The sequence below is a fragment of the Scylla paramamosain genome, chromosome 5, assembly GCF_035594125.1.
Source record: "Scylla paramamosain isolate STU-SP2022 chromosome 5, ASM3559412v1, whole genome shotgun sequence".
Taxonomy (NCBI): Eukaryota; Metazoa; Arthropoda; class Malacostraca; order Decapoda; family Portunidae; genus Scylla; species Scylla paramamosain.
This window is the reverse complement of record NC_087155.1, coordinates 4,821,692-4,848,797: the sequence shown is the minus strand read 5'-3', so window position 1 is coordinate 4,848,797 and position 27,106 is coordinate 4,821,692. Positions and strand designations below refer to the sequence as shown.

Sequence of the window (27,106 nt, the reverse complement as noted above, 5' to 3'; positions counted from 1 at the left end):
AGCTCCAAACAGGTGAGCTGTCATCCTGTATTCAGCTATCTCATTATTAAGATCACCATTTTCCCACCAAAGGAATCTTAACATGTCTCTGTGTTCTGGGTTGACCTTCACTTGATGGTACATTGCTTCTATATCACATACAAGTGCAATGCTTTCTTGCCTAAACCTACACAACACTCCAATAAGTTTGTTGGTAAGGTCTGGGCCTTGTAACAGGTGACTGTTTAATGATTGGTTCCTGTAGTTTGCACTACAGTCAAAGACAACTCTCAACTTCTTTGGCTTTCTTGGATGATAGACTCCATGATGTGGAATGTACCAGACCTTACCATCATTCCTAACTAAATCCTTTGTCGGTACAACCTCTGCATAACCCTTTGTAATCATATCATCCATGAACACTTTGTAATCACCTTTGTGTTGATTATCCTTCTCAAGTTTAGCTCTTAACTTCTTGAGTCTCTGCTCTGCTAATAGTTTGTTGTTTGGAAGCTTGATGTTATCATCTTTAAGAGGAAGGGGCAACTCATAATGGCCATCCTTCAGCTGATGTACTCCTTCTTTCATCTTACTCATAAACCTTTTATCTTCATATGATAATGGAGTGTCAGCTGACTTTCTATCACTGAAGTCAAGTTCAAACATATCTCTCACTTGAGAAGGATTAATCATCTCTTTGGTTTTAGTAGGAACCACTAAGAAATTAACCCTCTTTTCTTCATTGATTTCTACTTTTTGTGTCACTGTTCTGTAGACTACCACTGTATCCTCCAATGGACTTGAATGGGGTGAGATTTTACCAATGATCCCCCAACCTAGCTCTGTCCTACGAGCATAGGGATGCTTCTTACTATCACCTGCTATTTGCTCTTCTGCCATAATGGCTTCTGCACAATCAAGACCAATGAGGAGTCCAATGTCAACGTTTGGGTCATATTTCATTAGTTTGTCAGAGATTGCCTTTAAGTGGGGCCAGTCACAAGCAGTCTCGGGCCGTGGTATCTGACTCCGTCCAGCTGAAATGTTTTCTGTTGAATATGCTGAAGGGATTGATATTTCCACTTCTTCATTATAACCTCTTACTTTAAGTCCATGAATTTTGATAGAATCAGTGATTTGTTTTCCACTTATTGTGTGGATATTGAGTGACACTGATGGTCCACTAACTCCCAATTTATTCAGAGTGCTTTCCTTGATGAATGAAGCATCAGACTGCTCATCCAGCAGGGCATACACTAAAACTTCATTCTCTTCATTACTAACATGATGTAACCATACAGGAACTATCATGGTGTGCATGTCATGTGTCACTGATTCTGTAACTTTGACCTTATTTGCTACTACTGTGGGTTTATCATCTTTAGGCTGAGTTGCTTGTGCTGGCACCTTTTGGCTCTCAGTTCTTGTCACATCATCATTGTGAAGAGCTATGGGATGGTATCTCTGACATACTTTACAAACTTTCCTTCTTCTACAATCCTTTCCTTTGTGACCCATTTTTAGACACCCTGTACATAACCGCTTTTCTTTAGCAAATTTGTACCTAGTATTACCATCAAGTTTGGCAAATTCCTTGCAATCATCTAAATCATGATCCTTTGTACAGTAGTGACAGAATCGTCCTTTCCTTTCCTTGTCCTTGGGATACTGTTTGTTGGCTTGTACATTTACTTTACTTTGGAATGACCACATTGGTTTTTCCTCAATTGCTTTAGCCATGAAAGTTCTACTCCCTCTATTCTTTGTCATGATGTTTGATTCCCTTGGTTTCCAATTGGTTGCCTTTGTGTGAGTTTTGATCCAATCATTTACTTCCCTACTTACTGAATTCCAGGAAAGAAATGGATTGCTTGCTCCTTTTGCTTCTTTCTGGACAAATTCACATAACATTTCAAAGGGTGGGTGGTGCTCTTCATTGCTACTAGAAGTGTTATTACTGTTAGTATCAAGATACATCATCGCTTGCTTTCTCCAGTCATGAACAACATGTTCAGGGAGTTTTGCTAGCACCTTTCTCTGCTCTCTAGGGTCATTCAGAAATGACAAATAAGAAGTGTGTTTCATTGCAGCTAAACAACACTTCAAAAAATCTGAGAATGCTGTTAATGCTGGACCATTATGCGGAGAGATTGGTAGCCAATTCATTAACTTATTTGTGTAAGCATCAGCTATGATGCTTTTGTTTCCAAATCTATCACTAAGAATTTTCTTTGCTTGCACATAGTCAGCATCAGAGTTAAAGTGCATTAACATTTTAATGGCATCCTTTGCCTCACCAGTTGTATACCTGTCTAAGTAGGCAAGTCTCTCTTTACCAATAGAAGTTTTAGACTCTACATAAGTTTCAAAGTTTTTCAACCAACTTGGAAATTCCATGGGTTCTCCATCAAAAGTGTTAGGCTCTATTGGAGGGAGGCTCCACTTGGGATCAGGTATGTTGATTGCAAAGGTTCCCCCAGGATGGGAAAAGGATTGATGATTCTGTCTCACATTATTCACATTATTAGGCATGTTGACATTATGAGTGTGTCTACGAGAGCTTGGTACAAGACTTTGAGCTGTAGGGTTGAGATTTATTACCTGAGGTTCACTAAATATTTGTCCATGTACTTCATTTGTCATCAATTCATTATCTGTATTGCAAGAAGAAGGTTTCTGTGGGTCATGGAATGTAACATATTTGTGAGGCATGGCATTGTCACTTTGTTGATTTGCAATTGCTTGTGCTTTCATTTAATTTTGTGACTATGTATTGTTGAAGATAACTTTGCTTCTCTACACTTTCATCATTACCTGGAAGCATTTTTACTTCTTCTTCAACTAAGCTAAGAGCATTAAGTTCTTCACTAGCGACTGCTAAATCTCTCTCTTTCTTTTTCTTTGCAAACATTGCCTGGTCTCTAGCTAGCCTAACTTCTGCCTCTGCTAAACTATCATGATATTCCATTTCCTTTCTAAGTCTGGCTACCTTTGCTGCTGCTTCTTGCTTTCTTTGTGCTGATGAACGTGATGAAGTAGATGAGACTCTAGAATGCCTAGACCGTTTGCTAGAACAAATTGATCCTCTGTCATTCTTTAACTCTTTTCTTTTACATTCTATACTTTCTAATATTTCATGGTGAACTTGTTGATTGTGTTCCAGCTCTTCATTTAGCTCCTCTGACTTTTCTGGCTCTAGTTCCACCAGTTTTGTATATTCCACATAATACTGATGAAATGCCTCTATTACTTCACTTGACATGGGCTCTAATTCAAAGGGGCTAATTACAATTTTTAATCCTTTCTTAATTTTGCTGGTAACACTGCTCCATTTATGCTTACAGGACTCTGCTCTTCCTTTGGTTACACTGACTTGATATTCTCTTCCTTTATCGGTTGGCACTCGCTCCCTGACACTAACTTCTTCAATACAAGTTTGATCCCTGTCCACTTGCTCACCCTCACCTTCCCTAAGGCCATCTACGGCATTAATTTCCTCAGTATCAGACATATCTAACAACTTAATTGTGTCAATACTGAGACACTGAAAGAGCAATTAAATTACCACTCTTAATATTAGCTAATTGTGGGTAATTTTCACTTAGGCTACTCAATTCAGTGCACATACATACTATTATACTTTCTTGCCTGTGACCATGGGTTCTACAAAATGGTGGCGAGGCACAGTGGGTAGAAGGGAGTGGTTGTCGTCAAGGGTAGAGCTGACCCCGGGGCCTCAGAGGTCAACCTTTAGGCTTATGTCAGCGTCTCCTCGTCTTGTGACTCACTCTTGCTACGGTTTCACATGGAGCCAATTTCTTGCTTGTAGGCCGAGTTCTTACTGTAGCCGCACCGGCTGGGCATCAATTGGCTCTCAGGTGATCTGTTTTACTGATCACACCCATCATCGTAGGGTCGAGGAAAGGCAGTTCTCTCTCTGACGTTTATTGATGAGGTAGGCATGACCGTAAGAACTGCAAACAAGTTCTCGGTCTCAATTTCTTACAAAATAACATTATACACTGATATTAACCCGTACGCTTCGGGCGACGGGAATTCCCGCTCGGGCAGAGGGCTTCGGGTGGCGGGAGTTCCCGTCCTCTGCTGTCCCGCCAAGATTTGTACTCCCGTGACATAATTATTATTTCCTGTGGTTGATGGCATTCCTGCCCTACGTTTCACGCAACTTCCCAGAGCACTACAGACCACTATGGCGGACAGACATGCTGATAATGATTTCCCTGTGTCTGGATGCGTGGAGGAAGGGAGCGTGCCAGCGGGCCCCAGTTCCTCTACCCCTATAATCAGGGAGCGCACTAAGCCACCACATGTGGTAAATTTGAATAACAGTGGTATCCTAAGAGCCTTGTTCGATGAGACGCTTTCTCCTTTGGAGGAGGAGTTATTTATATGAGTGTCAAACCTGCGTAATATGTAGCCTAATGAGTGTATATATTCGATAATTGTACTGTGTTTATGAAAGTTTTTTTTTCATATGATGACCAAAAAAAAAACATTAAGTTTCGCAAGGAGTTATGTATATGAGCATCAAACCTGTGTAATATGTAGCCTAATGTGAATAATCGCGCTGGTATGAGAGAATGCATGCTGTGTACGTGGTGGCGCGGGGAGAGGGAGACCCAGGCCAAGGTCAACAGCACCCGCACAAACAAGTGCGCTCGGCTTGGCCAAAAGTAGCACCTCTTCTCAACATCATATCTCTGCCGGGCTGCAACCTAGACAAATTCAATTTATTTCATCGTGAAGAGGAAGGATTGGCGGTGAGATAACACTAAAAACTACTATGTTTTCGTTTGAAATTACCCCACAGGGTACTGATGAAGAACACCTATTTTTCTGAAGTTTATCAATACTGCTCGCGCGCTGAGAGGACGACAATAGTCCTCTAGCCCGAGGTCTATGGGTTAAACACTTTCAACATATTACAATATTCATTAACAATACATGCAATTGACTTGGCACTATGACAATCAGTTTTTACTACAAAATTAAAGTATCTACCTCGGTCACCATCCTGCCCGTCTTTGTCTGAGCGCGACTTGGCCGTGAGTGATGCCCGCAGGCGACTAGCAGGTTAACCCCACACTACTAACAAGTGAGCATCGGCTTCGGTGCTTAATATAGCATTAAATACTGATACTTACACATATTACACGTTTTCATGCAAATAGAAAACTATTGAACATTTCACTTATAAATGCCGAGGAATAGTGACGTGTGGTACATACGCTTTACATACAGTAACAGAGGATGTTCAGTGTAGAAGAGGGGGACAGTTGAGTGTCACTGAAGAAGAGGGGATAGTTGTCTGGAAGGTTGTGTCGAGTTGATAGATGGAGGAATTGAGTTTTTGAGGCATTGAACAATACTAAGTTTGCTCTGCCCCAATCAGAAATTTTACAAAGATCAGAAGTCAGGCGTTCTGTGGCTTCCCTGCGTGATATGTTTACCTCCTGAAGGGTTGGACGTCTATGAAAAGACGTGGAAAAGTGCAGGGTGGTATCATCAGCGTAGGAGTGGATAGGACAAGAAGTTTGGTTTAGAAGATCATTAACGAATAATAAGAAGAGAGTGGATGACAGGACAGAATCATGAGGAACACCACTGTTAATAGATTTAGGAGAAGAACAGTGACCGTCTACCACAGCAGCAATAGAACGGTCAGAAAGGAAACTTGAGATGAAGTTACAGAGAGAAGGATAGAAATCGTAGGAGGGTAGTTTGGAAATCAAAGCTTTGTGCCAGACTCTATCAAAAGCTTTTGATATATCCAAGGCAACAGCAAAAGTTTCACCAAAATCTCTAAAAGAGGATGACCAAGACTCAGTAAGGAAAGCCAGAAGATCACCAGTAGAGTGGCCTTGACAGAACCCATACTGTCGATCAGATAGAAGGTTGTGAAGTGATAGATGTTTAAGAATCTTCCTGTTGAGGATAGATTAAAAAACTTTAGATAGGCAGGAAATTAAAGCAATAGGACGGTAGTTTGAGGGATTAGAACGGTCACCCTTTTTAGGAACAGGTTGAATGTAGGCAAACTTCCAACAAGAAGGAAAGGTAGATGTTGACAGACAGAGCTGAAAGAGTTTGACTAGGCAAGGTGCAAGCACAGAGGCACAGTTTCGGAGAACAATAGGAGGGACCCCATCAGGTTCATAAGCCTTCCAAGGGTTTAGGCCAGCGAGGGCATGGAAAACATCATTGCGAAGAATTTTAATAGGTGGCATGAAGTAGTCAGAGTGTGGAGGACAGGAAGGAACAAGCCCAGAATTGTCCAAGGTAGAGTTTTTAGCAAAGGTTTGAGCAAAGAGTTCAGCTTTAGAAATAGATGTGATAGCAGTGGTGCCATATGGTTGAAATAGAGGAGGGAAAGAAGAAGAAGCAAAGTTATTGGAGATATTTTTGGCTAGATGCCAGAAATCATGAGGGGAGTTAGATCTTGAAAGGTTTTGACATTTTCTGTTAATGAAGGAGTTTTTGGCTAGTTGGAGAACAGACTTGGCATGGTTCCGGGCAGAAATATAAAGTGCATGAGATTCTGGTGATGGAAAGCTTAAGTACCTTTTGTGGGCCACCTCTCTATCATGTATAGCACGAGAACAAGCTGTGTTAAACCAAGGTTTAGAAGGTTTAGGACGAGAAAAAGAGTGAGGAATGTATGCCTCCATGCCAGACACTATCACCTCTGTTATGCGCTCAGCACACAAAGACGGGTCTCTGACATGGAAGCAGTAGTCATTCCAAGGAAAATCAGCAAAATACCTCCTCAGGTCCCCCCAACTAGCAGAGGCAAAACGCCAGAGGCACCTTCGCTTAGGGGGATCCTGAGGAGGGATTGGAGTGATAGGACAAGATAAAGATATGAGATTGTGATCGGAGATTGGATTCTACAAATCATTGTTTTGTTGACTGCCTTAAAAATAAGGATGCAGAGCTTTTATTGATCTCAAGGGTGCCTTCAACAGGGCCAACAAAGATATTATTATGGAGGAACTCATCCTCAAAGGTGTCAAAGGTAGACTATTAGGATGGATCAGGGACTATTTGTACAACAGAACAGCACAAGTTTGGTTTCAAGGTGCAGTCTCCTCTGAGGAAGTCTTTGAGCTTGGAACACCACAGGGTGGAGTCCTTAGTCCAGAGCTTTTCAATGTTTTAATGGACAAAATTGTGCATTGTTCCTTCCTGCAGGGCACCTAGGTCCTCATCTATGCTGACGACATACTCCTCCAATGCCCCACACCCAGGATTCTCCAGTTAGCTCTGTCACAACTAGCAGCATTGTGTGTTCAAATTTTACTTGTAATTAATGAATGTAAAACCAAATTTTAAGCCAAAAGGAAGGTCTCTCAACCACCCAATGTAAATAATGTTCCCATCCCTGGAGTTCATATACACAAGTACCTGGTTGTACAGCTGAGTTTCAGGAAGTCACTCCAAGCTGTACACTATGTTTGAGACCTCTGTCTGCCACAGCTAGCGCCACTTCGGCTGCTAGCAAACAGGGGCCTGGGGGCTGGCATTCCAGTCCTAAGGATGTTCTATATATCTGTCGTACAGTCCTTCATTGACTACGCAGCCCCTATTTTAATACAGTTTAGTGCCACCCAGCTCTGTCCCCTGGAGCTTGTTCAGAATGAAGCCATGAGAATAATTTTGGGATGCCCCAGGACTGCACGGATTGAGGTCCTCAGAGCTGAACTGCACTTGCCGAGTATTATGTGTAAGGTACAGGAAATTACTTGTCATACTGTTGGTCGGATGCTATGCACGGGCTCCAACTCTCTGAAGGGATCACTGATCCCCCTGTATCATGATCCTTGGACTCTTACAACTCCATACCTCAGGAAGATCTTGGGAGTTCTTACAAGTGTAGGTATAGCCGAGGCCTGTATTAACGTAGTTATGTCACCACTCCTACTCGTTTGGAACCCTTACTGTGTCAGTGTTGATATTCACTCACTGCATCAGCCCAAGAGGGACTGGTTCCCTCATGTGCTGCAAGACATGTTCATGACTAAATTGTCCAAGTACCCCCACATTCAGGATATTCATGTTTATTGTGATGGATCAGTCAATGGCAGCAGGTCCGGATGTGGGCTGTTCATCCACAACTACATTTCTGCCAATCACCACACTGACACAGGTTTCCAGGCAGCTCCCTGCACACATGTCCTCCACTAGGGCAGAACTGTATGCTGTTCTGGAAGTGCTCCATATTATGGCGCTTCTCCATAAGGATGTATACTTCTTTGTTGACAATCAGGCTGCACTGTATGCTCTCCAGTCTACCTCCCCCATGGACTGTGATCTAGTTAATAAATGTTTTGATCTCATCCTTGCCCTAGAAGGTGTTGGTGACACGGTCCATTTCACTTGGATACCCTCTCATGTGGGTATCCTGCTTCATGAAGAGGCAGACCGCCTTGCTCAATGTGCCTTTCAGGACGACACAGTGGACCCTGACGCTGAGTACACTCTCAGCTATGTTAAGAGTAACATTAAGGACTTTGTACATAATATCATTAGTGATCAGTTGGAGCTTTGTTGCCATAGGGGCAGTGACAGTAGTCTTCACTATGTACGTGTCTCCGAGAGCTGTGCTTACACATATGGGAGACACTGCATAACACAACAGGGTGGCAATGAGGCTCAGATTAGGCTATAAATACTTTTGGGAAATCAGTGCTTCTCCTGGTGTATGCTGTGTGCTGCACCAAGAGGGGACATCATTACGTCATGGAATGTCCTCTCATTGCTAAATTTAGGCCGCAAGGTCAACATGACTTTTGTACCCTCATTGATAATTTCTTAGACTCGGCCACTCTCAGGGATATACTCAAGGAATATCCTACATTTGCTCCCAGACTGTAGGATATTTATGCAATAAGGTGTCCAATATCTGTATTTATTTATTCACTTACATTCTTGTAATGTATACTACCTATTTTTTATATTTTTGATACTCTACCCTTAAGTCTTTGCCCAGGGGGCAAAGACCTTTGCTAAGGTCCATCCTCCTCCTTTGTTGTATTTCATTATTAATGGAATAATAAATATATCAATCAATCAGGGCTGATTCAGTATTAGTCTGTAGGAAATGCCGTTTTGACTTTGTCACCTATAGCATCAAGATTAAGAATCAAGATTGATTTGTATCATTACTTGAACCATTATCTTGTACGAAAATATTGATATTTGTATGTTTTTATTTATTTTTTATATAATTAGATTAGGATTTTTCTGAAAAGTTTATGAAGATTTTATATTCATAATATTTAAGTAGTTATTGAATAATAAAAATCAAGTTATAACTCTTATTTCTATTGCAACTGCCTTTTTTTTATTATTTTTGTTTGCGATATGATTTCACACTCATATTACATTTGGGTGTATTTTTCTTGTTCTTTATACGAACTATATTGCGAGGGCAAGGCAAGGAACAAGGATTGTTTGGGTGACATGTCGAGCGTCTCACAAAATGACGGACTCCGCACAAATTGAGGCAATAGAGAAAGAATACAAGGAAATAGAGGATTCTAGAGCTTGGAATCAAGTGTATCAGGTATTACATTCAAGTTGTGTGGGTTACTGTTAAAGTAGAAAATGTACAAAGTATGTAATTGATGAGGAGGGATTGCGGGTGGCGGGTGGCAGTGTTTACATGAGTTGCCCTGCCGCGACACCTGACTGAGGCTAGCCATCGGGACGCAGGGGAAACGGTGGTGGGACTGAACGGGAATAAGCATTTAAAGAAAGGCAATGTGAGATCCGTAGAAGGTACAGAAGGAGTGGTAGGAAAGAAGGAAAGAAAAGATAGTAGCGTGACTGAACGAGCTCACCGTTTGCTATATACCTTCGCATTTTTTTTCTTCTTTTTATTATGGGATTGAATCCATTTTCAGATTCGAAATTAGTATAATATGAAGGTAACCTTAGAATCCTCTCTCGAGATTAATATTTATATGTCAGATAGAATTAAGGTTGTAGAATATCATGCAATATATATCAACTTCTAGAAACTTGTTAAAACATAAACAAAAAAATAAATAGATAAAGGTAAAAGGTTAATTAACTGATGCATCCCTGCGTGGTACCCTCACCTCCCGAGTGCTTGAGAGTCACTGCTGGCTGGCTACTGGACCTGTGCATGGCAGAGGTAGGTTAGCTGTTCTAGGAATCAGAATACTTAGTTATTTGAAGATCTAGCTTAATTATAAAAAAAAAAATAAATAAATAAATAAATAATAAAAAAAATAAAAGGCAAGGGTTAAGTTAGGTTAGTTTAGTTAGGTTGGGCTTAGGGTTAGGTTAGGTTAGTGAGAACTTTGAATAACTAAGTAGTCTGATTCCTGTAATGGCTAAACCCACCCTGCCCTGCACAGCTCCAGCAGCTAGCTAGCAGTGACTCTCAAGCACTCGGAGAGGGAGGGTGTCATGCGGAGATGCATCAGTTCATTAACTTTTTACCTTGGCTTTTTTTTTTTTTTTTTTTTACAAGTTTCTGGAAGTTGACACACTGCATGATATTCTACAACTTTAATTCTGTCTGACATGTAAGTATTAACTTCAGGAGGAGATGCTTAGTTTATCTCCATATTAACCCGAAACTATTGTATTTTCCGTAGATATGCAGAATGCTGCCTTTTTAGCAGTCTATAAGAGACCTGTATACTAAGATAGTATACTTAGTGTAGTGTACATCTGTAAAACAGCAGTATTCATCAGTGATGTTGTGTCCTGTTTGACAGTACACATATTGTAAATCTAGAGAATTGTACATCTTGAGACTGGTCTAAAGACCAGTCTCAAGATGTCTTGGTCTTGATTTACGAGGCTGGAAAACCTGGATTAAAAAAAAAACTTGGGTTTTTTGTTTTTGTGGGTTTTTTTTTTTTTTATTTTATTTTTTTGTTCATTCCTCATATTTGTCTAAATCAGTTTAAATAAGCAATTAAAAAGTACTCTAGAATGAAACAAAGGTTTGAAGTGAGTTTTTTTCTTTATGTAAGAGGGGCAACAAAAATATAACAGAAAAAAAAGACCCACTGAGGTGCCAGTCCCTGAACAGAGTCAAAAGCGGTTGTCAAAAATTAAAGGATAAGTGTCTTGAAACCTCCCTCTTGAAAGAGTTCAAGTCATAGGGAGGAAATACAGAAGCAGGAAGGAGTTTCAGAGTTTACCAGAGAAAGGGATGAATGATTGAGAATGCTGGTTAACTCTTGCATTAGAGAGGTGGACAGAATAGGGGTGAGAGAAAGAAGAAAGTCTTGTGCAGTGAGGCTGTACGAGGAGGGGAGACATGCAGTTAGCAAGATCAGAAGAGCAATTAGCATGAAAATAGTGATAGAAGATAGCAAGAGGTGCAACATTGCGGCGATGAGAGAGAAACTGAAGACAGTCAGTTAGAGGAGAGGAGTTGATAAGATGAAAAGCTTTTGATTTCACCGTCTAGAAGAGCACTATGAGTGGAACCCCCCCATACATGTGAAGTATACTCCATGCACGGATGGATAAGGCCCCTGTGCAGGGTTAGCAGCTGGGGGAGTGAGAAAAACTGGTGGAGACAATTCAGAATGCCTAACTTCATAAAAGCTGTTTTAGCTAGAGGTGAGATGTGAACTTTCCAGTTTAGATTATAAGAAAAGGACAGACTGAGAATGTTTGGTGTAGAGGAGGGGATTAGTTGAGTGTCATTGAAGAAAAGGGAATAGTTATCTGGAAGGGTGTGTCAAGCTGATAGGTGGAAGAATTGAGTTTTTGAACAATAGTAAGTTTGCTCTGCCACATTCAGAAATTTCTAGAGAGATCAGAAGTCAGGCATTCTGTGGCTTCCCTGTGAGAACTGTTTAATTCCTGAAAGGCTAGAAGTCCAAGAAAAGATGTGGAAAACTATAGGGTGGTATCAACAACATAGGAGTAGATAGGTCAAGAAGTTTGGTTTAGATCACTGATAAATAATAGGAAAACAGTGGGTGATAGGACAGAACCCTGAGGATGAATACCACAGCAGCAATAGAATGATCAGAAAGGAAGCTTGAGATGAAGTTACAGAGAGAAGGATAGAAGCTGTAGGAGGGTAGTTTGGAAATCAAAGCTTTGTGCCAGACTCTATCAAAAGCTTTTGATATGCCTAAGTTGACAGCAAAAGTTTCACCAAAATCCCTAAAAGAGAATGACCAAGACTCAGCGAGGAAAGCCAGATCACCAGTAGAGTGGCTTTGACAGAACCCATACTAACAATCAGATAGAAGGTTGTGAAGTGATAGATATTTAAGAATCTTCCTGTTGAGGATAGATTAAAAAACTTAGAGAGGCAAAAAATTAAAGCAATAGGACAGTAGTTTGAGGGATTAGAATAGTCACCCTTTTCAGGAACAGGCTGAATGTTGGCAAACTTCCAGCAAGAAGGAAAGGCAGATGTTGATAGGCAGAGTTGAAAGAGTTTAACTAGGCAAGGTGCAAGCACGTAGGCACAGTTTTGGAGAATAATAGGAAGGACCCCATCAGGTCCATAAGCCTTGTGAGGGTTAAGGGGTCAGCAAGGGCATGGAAAACATCACTGTGAAGGATCTTATTGGATAGAGTTTTTAGCAAAGGTTTGAATGAAGAGTTCAGCTTTAGAAATAGATGAGATGGCAGTGGTGCCATCAGGTTGAAATAAAGAAGAGAAAGATGAAGAAGCAAGTTATTGGAGATGTTTTTGCCTAGGAGCCAGGAGTCATGAGGTGAGTTAGATCACGAAAGATTTTGACACTTTCTGTTAATGAAGAACAGACGCTTGTTTAGGTCATGCTGATACAGGTTGGTCGTGTTGGACAAAGCCTGTGTTAAATTGTACTATACAGGAAATTAATGGGTCAGGCTTGACTATTTTTACATTTTTTTATGTATATATACATTTATACACCTTACTTATCAATATAATATAGAATTAAATTTTGATATGTAAAATATTGAAGTTATTTTTATTTATTTATTTATTTTATTTATTTTATTTTTTCCACCAGAAGTGTACTGTCTTTCTACCTGACTGGTACTATGGTGATGATGAATGAGTTGAACCCAGCAAGCATTTATGAAGTGCATGTGAGATAAAAGTCTCCATGATATGCTATTCTTATAGTGATAATCCTCATGTGCATGCATAGGTTTCTAGGTTTCTAGGTAAATTACTTATGTTTACTCATGCATATTCTGGGTGCAGGTCATTAGTCTTCTATATCCTGATCTTTGTTGATGATTCTTGGTGTTCTTCACTGAAGTGATGTGCCTTGAAGCTGTACTTGAAATTTTGATGTTTCCAATAGGCATTCAGAGGCACAAACACTTACTGTTTACTATTGAGTCTGGCAGACAGTTCAACAAGTAGTGGCTCTTCACTCTGGCTCTTCTTTAATACAAAATTTGACTTTCTGTAGCACTCACTTCTCTCCCACCTCGGCACACATTCCTGTCATGCATGTCTTTAGGGTTTTGTAAATTCCTTTTGTGGCTTCTCTGGCTTGTCTCTGTAGTTCAGGGTGGGCAGGTCTAATTTCCATAGTCTTTGTACATAGATGAAATTTTTCAAACCAAGAAGCATCTTTGTGGCTCCTTTTAGGATATTTTCCATTGCCTGAATGTCTCTTTTTCCATGAGGTCCACACAAACTGGGCATACTCAAAATAGGGTTTGACCATTAATTTGAAAAGTAGCCTAAATAACGTATATTCTTATCTACCTAGATACCTAGATCTATGCTATGTTTATTTTACACTGTATGTGTCTTGTAAGTCTTAGTTTGTCATCTGCTAGTACACCCAGGTCTTTCTCCTTACAGGTAGTTGCTATTGTGTGCTATTTTGCATTATTATTATCATTATTATTATTTTTATTTTATTTTTTTGATTAATTAATTAATTTTTTTTATCAATAATGTTTAGTTTTTTTTCCACTTATCTATTTAAAGCTCCACTGATGTGCATTGTTTTATATCTGTCTGGGTGAAGTTTCAGCACCCACATGCTGCTCCAGTCTTTTTTTTTTTTTAATGATTGCAGGTATTCTTGGTTAGCACTTGTGTCTTCTGGTTCTATGATTTTTCAGATATAAATTGTTGTTGCCCATGTTCCCCAAGGAGGAACAAAGTATTGCAACTTACAGCACACCTTTTGGAAAAGGTCCTTGGGGGCATACTTACTGTTAAATGAGTATTCAGTAGACTAATTAAAAATACACAAAAAAAATAAAAGATGTGGATGTTGCTCACATTTTTAACTTTACCTTAGAGAAATTTCTCTGTGGCTGTACAAGTACAGTCAAGTTGCTGTTAACACAGGAGTTCAGTTCTGCTATCGGCCTGTGTTAGATGCATTTCACATTAGAATTTTAATGAAAGCAATACCAGGAAATTACTATGGTTCTGACCTGGTTGAGACATGCTTAAAAATTAGGATTAAGTATTTCAAGACTACCAATAACATCTTTTAGTTAAGAAATATATAGGAATTCATAAAACATCTAAAAGATATTGAATAAATCTTACAATACAGGAACAATCATTAGAAAACCATGATGAGCCAGTGTTTGTTTACACATACAGCTGATGAACTTCTCCCTAAATTCGCATCACTGTGTATGGTGATGGTGGCAAAGGTGACAGCTACAGCTGCAGCCCACCCTTCTCACTAAACTCAAATCACTGTGTATGGTGATGGCAGCAACAGCTGCAACCCATTTTTCATCTCACTAAATTTGTATAATTGTGTATGGTAGTAGCGGCAGCAGTGGCAGCTGCAACCTGCCCTTTTCCTCACTAAATTAGCAGCACTGTGGGTGCTAGTGGTGCACTCATTTCCCTGACATTATTGTTACCATGCTCCACAGTATAAACCTCTCTGTGGCTTGTTAGAGCCCATTCCTGCATTAGGCTTTAAAAATCTCTGCATTTAGAGTATGACTTTGAAGGAAACTGATCCCCTCTGTTAGACATGATTTGCATTCGAGTATTGCAAATTAGTGATGGGCTGACTATAATATTACTGTATTTTCCACCATATAACATGCCCCTATTATTTGTCAAGATATATTTAGGAAAAATTAAAATTCCAATTTCTTCAGAAAAAATTACTCTTATTCTTGGTTATATTTCCTTTGACCTAGAATCATAAAAGAAATACAGTAAGAAATGCCTACCCTTCTCCTTTGCAATGGTTTTATTGTCCAAGTAAGTGGTGTTTTAACTCAGCTAGGAACAAAGATAGCATAACTCCTGCTCAGCATGTGTGGTGGCCTGCATGTTTTTGTCTGTTCATTATGCTGAATGGAATACTGATTACAGTTTATGTGCCTGCAGCTCCATCATGTCTTTTTCATCTGCCCTCACTGCTCTCCCCACTTGAAAAGAAATATTCTACTCGGTCCTCACTGCTCTCCTTACATCTCAAAAGAAATATTATCCTACTGTTCCCTAAAAGTTCCAGAAAAGTGACTCTAAGTCTTAAGAGAGGACAAAACTGGCTTATCTTTATGCTTAGCCATGCATCAGGGATGTAAATATTAACAAAAATTCTCAAGTAGAGAAATTGTGCTTAGCACAGAAGTTATGATTGGTTTTATGCTCAAGTTCCCAAATTGTGCTTAAGCTAGGCACAACAGTTAAGCATGGTCAGGAGGGTGCTTAACTTTAAGAATTAAGATGGTCAACTGTCGAGCCTGCCACCTCGAGCATTATCAATCGCATAACAATATTCTTGGTAACCTGAGTGACTGAACTTTTGAAAATATGTTGACTAGACCTGCAGGAGTGTAATTTGTGACAGATCTGGCAAATGCCTTGGAGAGCCCCACAGGATGGGGTGATACATTGACCCAAGACTGTTGTATAAATATTGAGCAATATTTGCTTTAATGTACAAGCATAACTTGTGGATGTGACCCAAAAAGAGCTAATGGTTCTTCTCTCCCACACATAGTGGGCATCATCCTCTGTTGCAGCCCTTCTTTCTTTGAGCTGCTTCACTTTGTAATGCTTCTTAGGTCAGCCATTCCTTCATTCCTTGCTTCTGTTGTTTCTTGCATTACTTCCTGTCTTTTTTTTTTTTTTTTTCTGACTGTATTAAAATTAAGTCTTTTAATACATTTTATAATTTTCATGACTCAACTTTATCTTCATGTAACCCAAGTGCTGTACTGATCCCTCTGTCCTCTTTTTCTAACCTCCTATGGCTTTTCTCTATTAAATGATGGCTATTACTGCCATGTAAAAACATGATCTGCCCTTCTTTGTGCTTCTTTGCAAATCTAATAAAAAATTTTTATCAGATGTTATCATTTACTTTCAGACTGATAAAAGTATTCAATGAAGAGGTTGATATTCAATATCCTGTAACTGCAGAAAAATACTATAACACAGACTTATCGCTGATATAGGAAATCCATCTATTTCTTTATGATATTTTGCTTGCAAGTATGTATTATTGGTACTAATGTTTACATGCTGAAATCACATCTCGAGCATGATCAAGCAAATTTGTATCCTTTGATTGGTGGTTGCTTGAAGTGGTACATCTGCCTCTTGGAATGTAACTAACTTTATCAATAACACTAATGAACATGAAATGAAAATGGCATAAAGAAAGCAAGGTCTTCAGTATTTGAATAAAGCTGTGCTCTTATTTTTCTTGATCCCCAGTTATGAAAAACTGCAAATTAAAATAACCATAAATATATAAATTATCAACTCTTACTTTCTCATATTATTTCATAGTTTAAGTATCTGTCTGCCAGTAGTATATAATATTGTATTTACATATCCATTTTTCCATTTTTCTGTTATTCCCTATCCTCTGTTAGTATACTTACTGTTTTTTCCTCCTACTATTTGCTCATTGCTTATCAAGATGGCATGCATATTGCCTCAGAAGTGTCTGGAATGTGAGTAACAAGGATACAAAATTATTGTTTGAATTCATAATTTTTCTTCCTAGTTACAGAAAGTATAGAACAGGTCTTCTTTGTGTGTATAACAAGAAAAATCATAAATGTTTCAGTACATTTAAGTACTGAATAAACTATTTCTTCTTTCAGAGAATACGAGATGAAGGAACGTTTGACCTGTCATGTACTGAGGCAAGAAAGTCTGTCAATAGGAACTTGAATCGGTACCGAGATGTTCTGCCATATGACCGCACCAGAATAGTTCTCACAGACACAAATACTGACTACATAAATGCATCTCTTGTAAAGGTTTGTATTTTAATTTTTTTAAATATCAGTAAAACAAAAGTATGACGTTTTCTAGATTTCTCTTACTCAGAAGCTAGATACATGATTGCCAAACACAGGCTCAAACACTATTACTGTGTATTTATATCTCCCTGTGACTTATTTCAGGCAGAATGTGTGAATCGGTCATATGTTCTGGCACAGGGGCCTTTGTCTCACACAACTCCACATTTCTGGCTTATGATATGGCAGCAGAAAATTAAGGGTGTTATCATGCTCAACAAAATAATAGAAAAGAATCAGGTAAGTGTGTTATAAAAGAGCTGAAATGGTTATTTTTTTTACCTGTAGCATTGCATTGTATAGTAAAGAAAAAAGCAATACATGAATGGCTCACTGTGGCTACAAAATATGTTGTCCTTTATTGTTAATTTGCTTGTACACCAAAAAAGAGTAGTTATGTTGTGGCTGTGTGAGGAAACTCATTTTGAATACAGATTTTGTCAGAGAATATTATACCATTATTAAATATGTTCCTTCTCATTTATTTATTGATTATGTAAGGGATGCTTGCCAAGGAAAAAAAAAGGCTTCTGAGGTGCCAGTCCCTAAGGGAATATGCTGACAAGATTATCAAAGTTGAAGGGAAAGTGCTATGAAACTTCCTTCTTGAAAGAAACAAGCAGGGAATTCTAGAGTTTACTAGTAAAAGAGATGAAAGGTTGAGAGTACTGGTTAACTCTTGCATTAGAGGGGTGGACAGAATAAGGGTGAGAGAAAGTAGGAAGTCTTGTGCAGTGAGGCGATGGGAGAAGGAGAGGCATGCAGCTAGCAAGATTAGAATAGCAGTTACCATGAAAGTAGTGGTAGAAGATAACAAGGGATGCAACATTAGGGCAGAGAGAGAGAGAGAGAGAGAGAGAAAGCTGAAGACAGGTCATTTATAGAAGAGGAGTTGATAAGATAAAATGCTTCTGCTTCCAGTCTGTTCTAAAGAGCAGTTTGAGTATAGCCCCACCAGATATGTGAAGTATACTTCATAAATGGGTGAATAAGGCTCCTGTACAGAGTTAGCAGCAAGGGTGGCTAGAAAAACAGTGAGATCACTCAAAACATTTAACTTCAAAGAACCTGTTTTAACATAAGAGATGTGCAGTTTCCAGTTTAGATTATTAGTAAGGTGTAGAACAAGGATGATTATTATATAAAGGGTGGACTTTTGAGTGTCATTGAAGAAGAGGGGATAGTTTTATAGTAGGTATTGTTGAATTAATAGATGGAGGAATTGGATTTTTAAAAGCATTAAACAGAACTAAGTTTGCTCTGCCCCAATCAGAAATTGTAGAAAGATCTGAAGTCAGGTGTTTTGTGGCTTCCTTGTGTGAATTGTTTAGTTCCTGAAGGGTTGGACATTTGAGAAAAGATGTGAAAAATTGTGAAGTGATATCAGGGTAAGAGTGAAGGGAGATTAAAGCCATAGCTGGTGGTGAACCTTGAAATCTCCAAGAATGGAGATCTCCACAAAAAGAAACAGAGTCAAGATGTGTTCCATTGATAATAGAGAGTGAGTGGATGACAGGATGGTATCATGTGGAACAGCACTGTTAATCAACTTTGGAGAAGAAATTACTATCCACAACAGCAATAGAACGGTCAGAAAGGAAACTTGAGATGAAGTTACAGAGGAAACGATAGAAGCCATAGCAGGATAACTTAGAAATAAGAATTGTGGCAGACTATGAAACGTTTTTGATATGTTTAAGGTAACTGCAAAATTTCACCAAAATCCCTAAAAGAGGATGACCAATACTCAGTAAGAAAAGCTAGATCACCAGTAGAGAACCGTTATAGAACCTGTACTGGAGATGAGATATATGATTGTGAAGTGACATGTTTAAGAATTTTCCTGTTAAGTATAGTTTCAAAAACTTAAGAATGGCTGGAAATTAAAGCAAGACAACAGTAGTTTAAAGGATTAGAATGATCACACTTTTAAAAGGAATGCACTGAATGTAGACAAACTTCCAACAGGAAAGAAAGTTAGATGTTGATTGATGGGAGTTGGATGAGTTTTATCAGGCTAGGTGTAAGCACAGAGGCACAGTTATGAAGAAAAATAAGAGGGACCTCATCAGATCATAAGCCCTCAGAGGATTAAGGCCAGAGAAGGCATGGAAAAGATTAGGATGAATCTTAAGGTCACCATTAATAGGAGGCATGGCATAGGCAAGGGGTGGAAGAGAGGGAGGCAAGCCCTGAAACAAAATAAACTTTCTAAAAAAGGCTTGAGCAAAGAGTTCAGCTTATGAAATCAATATGGTTGCAGTGATTCCGTCAAATTGAAATGAAAGGGAAATTATATTTTTGGCCAGGTGTCAAAAGTCACTAGGTGTGTTAGATCTTGAAAGTTTTTGACATTTTCTGTTAATGAAGGAATTTTGAGTTGGAGAAAAGTTTTGGCATGATCTCAGGTAGAAATGTAAAGTGCATGAGTTTCTGGTGATGGAAGGCTTGGGCACTGTACCTCTCTATCATGTGTAGCATGAAAACAGGCTAAATTAAACCAAGGTTTGGAAGATTTAGGGTGAAAGAAAGATTGAGGAATGAGCACCTCCATACCAGACACAATCACCTCTGTTTTGTGCTCAGCACACAGATGTTCCTGATATGGCAGCAATAGTCATTCCTAGGAAAATCTCAGTAATACCTCCTCAGGGTATAGGATAGCAAAGTTAAAGGCTGGTTCACCAGGATGGTCAGTGAATGGAGAGGAAAGTTAAAGCTGATGGTGAACATTGAAGTCTTCAAGAATGGAGATCTCTGCTAAAGGGAAGAAAGTCATGATGTGCTCCACTTTGGAAGATAAATAGTCAAAGAATTTTTAATAATCAGAGGAGTTAGATGAGATATACAGCACAGATAAATTTAATCTGAAAGAATTTTTAATAATCAATGGAGTTGGATGAGAGATATACAGTACAGATGAATTTAATTTGAGTGTGACTGAAGAGCCAGGTGGTAGAAAATTAAGAAAAGTCAGAGCATGGGTATGAGACCAAGTTTAGTCATGCACATAGATGTAACATTAAGATTTGGATTGAAGATGAGGATAGAGAAAGTAGAAAGGCACAGTGAAGAAGGAGCAAACAGCAGTGTTAGTGTGAGTTGCCTCAGACACCTGTATTTCAGTAAGGAAAAGGAGATGAGGTTTAGTAAAGATGTTTTTTTTTTTTTTTTTTTTTTTTTTTTTTTTTTTTTTTTCTCTCAGATTGTATAAGTTTATAAAGAAAAAGTTGAAAGGGGTGTCAAGACATTTAGGATTGATACCAGGAAAGCAATCTGACCTAGGGACATTTGTGATCCCCTCCCCCTGAGAGAAACTGAAGCTGGTGATGGAATCACCATTTTTTATTTATTTATTTTTTTTTATTTTAAGTGAAATGTGTACATTTGTTGGGTGTATGCAGTGTTGCATGAAGAAAGAGATTTGTATTTAGAGGATATACTCTGACTGCTCCCTTGTGTTGTAAGATAAAAGGAAATGTTCTGGGAGGTCACAACTGTACCAAAAGCACATTCACGGCACCTGCTTAGGCCAGTGCTTGTGAGACCATCCTGGGAGTAATTATAGTTTTGGTAGTTGCCTATTTTATCCTCCTGTATTGGACTATGGGACTCATCTGATAGTTTGGAGATGTGGTTTTGATAGAAAACCATTGACCTAACATATCGTGATATGATTTTAGGGAGAAAACATTGACCTAACATATCCTGATAATGACGTTATGTTTATCTTTTAAGATCAGTGTTTTGACTTCAAATTCGTGTTTTTTCACATAATGACCATGTCAGTTTTGCACTCTTGGTTGTTGAAAATTTGAAAATTGCAGTTCATTCATAGTCATTCCTATAATTGTTATCTTCCTTTTAGATAAAATGTCACCAGTACTGGCCTCTTGGAGAGAGTGAGGGAGGTGAAGACTCTATTGTTTTCTCCACTGTAGGCCTCAAGGTGGATCTCCTTAGTGTGTCACGGCATACTCACTATAACTATAGTACTTTAAGGTGGGTGAATGTCAGCATTGCCTTTCCATCTTATCTATTATCTATCTTTATGATGCCTTGCTCCCTCAGAGAGCATATACAGTAGAACCTCGGTTCACAAACTTAATCCATTCTGGCCATGGTTTGCAATCAAAATTGTTTGTGAACCAAAAAAATTTTTTCCATTGAAATTTGTGAATACAATTAATATGTTTCAGCCTCGGAAATAAATAAATAAATAAATAAATAAATATATATATATATATATATATATATATATATATATATATATATATATATATATATATATATATATATATATATATATATATATATATATATATATATATATATATATATATATATATATATATATATATATATATATATATATATATATATATATATTTTTTTTTTTTCATATAGAATGAAATTGAAATATTTATTCCTAGCCCTTTCAATGTGATGATGCCTGTGTAGGCATCATAATTACATTCTGTTTTAGTTGTTGAGTAGCTTAAGACTCTGTATATTGTTCTTCAAGTTCTGTTGCTCCTCCCACCATCCCTGATTCTACCAATCACGTAAATGAGCTACACCATGCCCCACCCTCTATCCAGAATGAGGAAGTCTCATTCAGTTTCCCCCTTATGGTTCCTCCCTAGTCCTCCATATCCCCCTATGCTTCTCTTGATCCCATACCCCTCCTCCTGGGAGGAGAGACTGTACGGGAGTTCAGTTCCTCCCTCCCTGGTTCATTCCTTGCCTTCTTATCCTCCTCTCCACATTCTCTCTCTCTCTCTCTCTCTCTCTCTCTCTCTCTCTCTCTCTCTCTCTCTCTCTCTCTCTCTCTCTCTCTCTCTCTCTCTCTCTCTCTCTCTCTCTCTCTCTCTCTCTCTCTCTCTCTCTCTCTGTGTGTGTGTGTTAGGAAGGTAGTCTTATCAGTGTTGACACAGACTAATGCTCAATTACTGATGAATGCAGGTAGTAGATGCATGTCTATTACTTATTTTTTTATGTAGAGAGAGAGAGAGAGAGAGAGAGAGAGAGAGAGAGAGAGAGAGAGAGTGTGTGTGTGTGTGTGTGTGTGTGTGTGTGTGTGTGTGTGTGTGTGTGTGTGTGTGTGTGTGTTTGTGTGTGTGTGTGCGCGCACTTCACCCATGTGCGCAAACATACAGCTGCCCACTAATCTCTTTTGATAACTTCACCTTTCCCACCCTCATTTATTCCTGCAATAAGTTCTTTCTTTACTTCAAGAGTAATACGGTTAGGCTATTATCACTAACGCTTTTCCCCTTCTTAGGTGGCATAATGGAAGCTAAAATAGCACAAAAAAGGGAAATAAAGAAAATTTTTTGAACACAGCACTCTCATGAACGAACTTATTCACCAAGTGCACCAACACAGAACTGAGCATGAGGTTTCACGGATTGTAGGTAACGTGCGTTTGTACTCCAAAACATCATTTGTGAACCAAGCCAAAATTAGTTTGCAAAACTAGTTCGTGAACCAATTTGTTCATGAACTGGGGTGTTTTATGAATTGAGGTTCTACTGTATCCCCAAAGGGTGGCCATAGCAGAAATGCCTCACCTCTCCCTAACTGCGATAGACATTCCCTTCTTGCTTATGTGATTAGCCTCTACTAACGATTGACATGTATACTTCTTTACCATATACTTATAACTTTCAAGTGGTCTTCTCTTCTTTCAGTACCTTCAACTTCTCTCACACACACTTTACAAACTTGCTCTTCATCCTCTGTGTGACCACACCATCTCACTGTGTTACTACTTATTCATTCTACCAGTCTATAGTTCACACTGCTTAAATAGACACTTGTACCACATCTCACACACATGGATAATTTTCATCCTTCTATCTTGTTGTTCTATATACCCATCTCAGATAATTAATTTCTATACCATGCAGTTTTGATTGTCGTGGTCTTTTCCTCATCCAGGTCTCTGAAAAGTACTTTAATGTTGTCAGAACACTCCTTAAACCTCCCTTTTGCATCCATACAAACATCTCCCCCTTCCATGACTCCTGCAAGTGATCCTATGACATATACAATTCACAACCTTCTCTCATCTCCTTTCAGCTCACCATGTACATCTAGCACTATTGCCAGATACTGAAATGTACTCACCTCCTCAATTTTCTTTCCTCCTGTAACCACCTCACATCTTCCAGATGACATACTTATTTTATTTTATAAGGTATCTTTTTTCACTAAACATTACCTTAACTTCCCAACATTCACCTTTGATTTACCATTCTCTGAGGCTCCCTTTCACTCTGCAAGTAAAGCAGTGTCACTTACAAACAAACATGCTGGTAATACCCATCTCACTCCATTGTGTTTTAGCCTTGCACTGCCATTTCCTCCCAAGTTTTAATTTCTATACCATGCATCCATCCATAAAGATATGAAAGAACTATGGAGACATCATACATCCCTTTTCACTACTGTTCCTTTAGTGAAATACTCTTCAAGCTCAAGCTCTCCTTCCACCCTTACACATATACTTACATTCCCATAAAAAAATTGAATAATTCCAGCAGTTGCCCTCTTACATAATAAATTTTAGAAACCTTCCAGAAGGCTTCTGTATCCATGTTATCGTATGCTTTCTCAAGGTCTATGAAGGTTCTGTGTAACTTTTTCCTCTTTCCTAAGTGCTCATTTATTATCATTTTAATTGCAAGTCCTATCTTCAGTGTCTTTTCTTTTCTTAAATATACCATTTTCTTCTCTGATCTTTGTCTTAATCACTTCATCCTCTCAGTCAAGACTTTTCCAAGACCTGTTCTGGTACACTAATCAAACTTATCTCTGGTGACTGTTACACTCTTTTCTGCAATCTTTAACTTTAAATAGACATACATTCATACAAAAAAAATATCCTTATTAAAATTATGGGAGTAATTTTTACTCAACAGAGAAACAAGTATAGAAAATATTGTTTGAGTGTGAAATCTGACATGTGATGTGACAGGGATGTGGATCAAGTTACGGTATACAACATGCCCTTTATAGCCTTTCACAGCAGTATTTACTTTGTCAAATTGCTCTGATTTGTGTGAACTGTGAGATTCAGCATGTACAAGGATAAGGATACTTTTCTGTATGGATGCAAAATAACTCCTTTCATCCACTTATCTGGTACATAGAAAGCATCTAATCTTCTGCTACCTCATCTCCAAACTTTAACATTTCTGCAGTTATTTCACCAGTGCTTACAGTTTTTCCACACTTTAGCCTAGCTATCACTTTCTCTACCTCCTCCCTACCAATTTTTTGTATAAGAATTAATTTTCCATTTGCTTTCATAGACATAATAGGTGATATTACTTTCCCTGTTGTATTATTCTCTTTTATTAAAAATCAGAATACCTCTTTTCACACATCTTCCTCCTTCCAGCTACCTACAGTAACTCATCCTTTTTCTTCATTCTCATATTCCCCTTCGTCTTAATTTCCTTCCAAAACAAGTTCCTATTCTCAAAGAACTTTTCCTTACCCTCCTACCAAACTCATTTTCTACTACTTTCTATTTTTATTTGTTTATTTGATTATTTTTTCCACTTTCTTATTCCAAAACTTAACTCAGTTCATTTTAATTTCTTGTGGCACATGTTTATGGCAACAATTTCTTATATTGTCTCTTCTCTTTTACAGCCTTCTCATTCTCATCCATCCACTATGCATTCTCTCATTTTATCACAAACCTTTTCATATTCTTTTCAACATATACAGTCATCCCACATTATCCATGGGTGCTAGGTAATAGACACTCTTGCATAAGCAAAATCCATGGAAAATTAGTGCTCCCCATTAAGAACACACCTGAGCCCACAAAACCTTGTTTAACCCCTAAAGGACTGGCAGTGGTGGTGGTTTTCATCTCCCTGAGACCATCTCTCCTGTGCTAAACATCAAAAATAGCCCGTATTCACACATACCTTAAACTTGGTCTGCAGTGGAAGAGCAAATTAAATATAAATAGACTTTGTACTTAGCACCAAGTCTTCCTCTTTCTAATGATGCAATCCAGATGTCTGTGTGCAGTGGTTATGGAGAAACAGCAGATTGAAGAGGAGAGACTTTTGGAGGGAGCGAGTCATTTGCCTGTTGTGCCTTCGTGTTGGCTGACTGGATATGGCTGTTGCTTAGTGAAAACAAGTGCCCTGAGCTCTTTTCACACATGCTGAACATTTTATCAAGTTCCTGTCCTATTACATTCTGACTGAGATGTGTAGCTAGAGGTTGAGTGCAAGTCGGTGATATGTGTAGAGTTGCTGTGACGGGAGAGAGAGGGCAGGGAATCGGATTCATCAGAATCATTCACTGCACTTGGACATGGAGAGAGTGGAACAGGCAGTATTATCAAAGAACTACAAAAAATGACAAAAAGTAGCAAAATTTAACAGAAATTACGAAGCAGTTATAATAACCTCGCTTCTTGCCTGGTAAAGAATTTATAGCTGTCTCCAGCCCTTTAGGGGTTAAGTAAATAAGAACTGTATGTATATGGTTACAAACATTTTATATATCAACTAATTAGAAAATAAAGAAAAAAATATGAGTTTGTACGTTGCCTTTGCTTGTGGTTGGCAGCACTCTGTGTAAGAGTGAAACCATGGAAACTGAAATTGTGGTTAACGAGGGATAACTATACTCGTTCCTCTCCATCCAATAATTAGGCTCTGTTTTACTCACTTTATCACCATTCCTAACATACTCCCATCTTAATATTTTTTTTTTTCATTTCAACTACAACAGCAAAGTGATCAGACTCTTCAGATGTCCCCCCTCACTATTTTGGCATTAAACACATCTTCCTTAATCTCTCATCCACTGCTACATAGTCAGTCAGGCTCTTCTGTTTTTACTATTGTCTCACCTTTATGTGTAACTATGGATCATTTATTTTGAAAGGTGTTTATCTTTCTGCATATGTCTTCATATAAGGTGTTCATTTAAGTTATTTAGAAATTTCCTCATCTGTCTTTCTTTCTCACTTATTGCATTTATAGTTGCAAACACAGGTTTTAGCATAACTAAATATCCCTACTTTTCCAAATTCCTACTCTTTTCTAGATTCTTGCCACTCTTGTACCTCTATATCTTTCCATAGTGTTTGATAGATATAATGAGTGCATACCCTTCTTTTTCTCTTCCTTTCCTTCTCATATCCATACTACACCACACCATTCCTCTTTCCAATTTATGCTATTTATCCTCATTCATGCACTTGATCATTCCAGAACCTTTTATGTGTCTTGCACTCCTGGTATATCTATTCTTCCTTTCCTAACATTTTGTACTGTCTCTCATCTGAGCATTGTCATAGTTTATTGTGATTATTTTCTTATTAAATATGAAGGTGTAATGAGAGTAGGGAATACTTGTGCATTTCTTAAAAAGTGTTTAGATGAGAACAATTAATAGTGGGCACTTAAACTCTGAATGTGAATAAGAATCTGAGTATGGCTTGTCAGTGATATAGTGTGCAAGGGTCAAGGCACTGGCTAGAATTGAAGAATGTGGCAGCAGATTTCATGCATCTGTAGCTGTATCCAGATGTTCCTATATTTGTAGCTACAGCAGTATCCCATTATTGAGGTGCAAAATCAGGGTTTTGCATGTTACACTAAAATGATAATAACATGTAATGTCGTCATCATATAATTTTATTTTTGTCATTCTTTTCAGGTTAACAAAAACATCATCAGGTGAAAATCGCCTGATCTTACATTTTCACTACACAACCTGGCCAGATTTTGGTGTTCCTCAATCTCCTGAAGCATTTTACAAGTTCCTAAATGTTGTAAGAGCAAGTGGTGTG

General features: G+C 38.4%; 1 protein-coding gene across 4 annotated transcripts in view; it reads left to right on the top strand.

Moving 5' to 3' along the window:
* Positions 1 to 9,430: 9,430 nt before the first annotated feature.
* LOC135100441 (tyrosine-protein phosphatase non-receptor type 1-like) overlaps positions 9,431 to 27,106 on the top strand; it is a 171,750-nt gene continuing 154,074 nt past the window's right edge. For all 4 annotated transcript variants that reach the window (XR_010268711.1, XM_064003331.1, XM_064003332.1 and 1 more), the window contains exons 1-5: positions 9,431 to 9,565; positions 17,071 to 17,229; positions 17,377 to 17,511; positions 21,140 to 21,273; positions 26,974 to 27,106. The exon at positions 26,974 to 27,106 is cut by the window's right edge and continues 93 nt beyond it. Coding sequence is in view for 3 of the 4 variants with exons in the window: in XM_064003331.1 (XP_063859401.1) it covers positions 9,482 to 9,565; positions 17,071 to 17,229; positions 17,377 to 17,511; positions 21,140 to 21,273; positions 26,974 to 27,106 (645 nt within the window). In the remaining variant the exon portion in view is untranslated. The remainder of the gene's footprint in view (positions 9,566 to 17,070; positions 17,230 to 17,376; positions 17,512 to 21,139; positions 21,274 to 26,973) is intronic.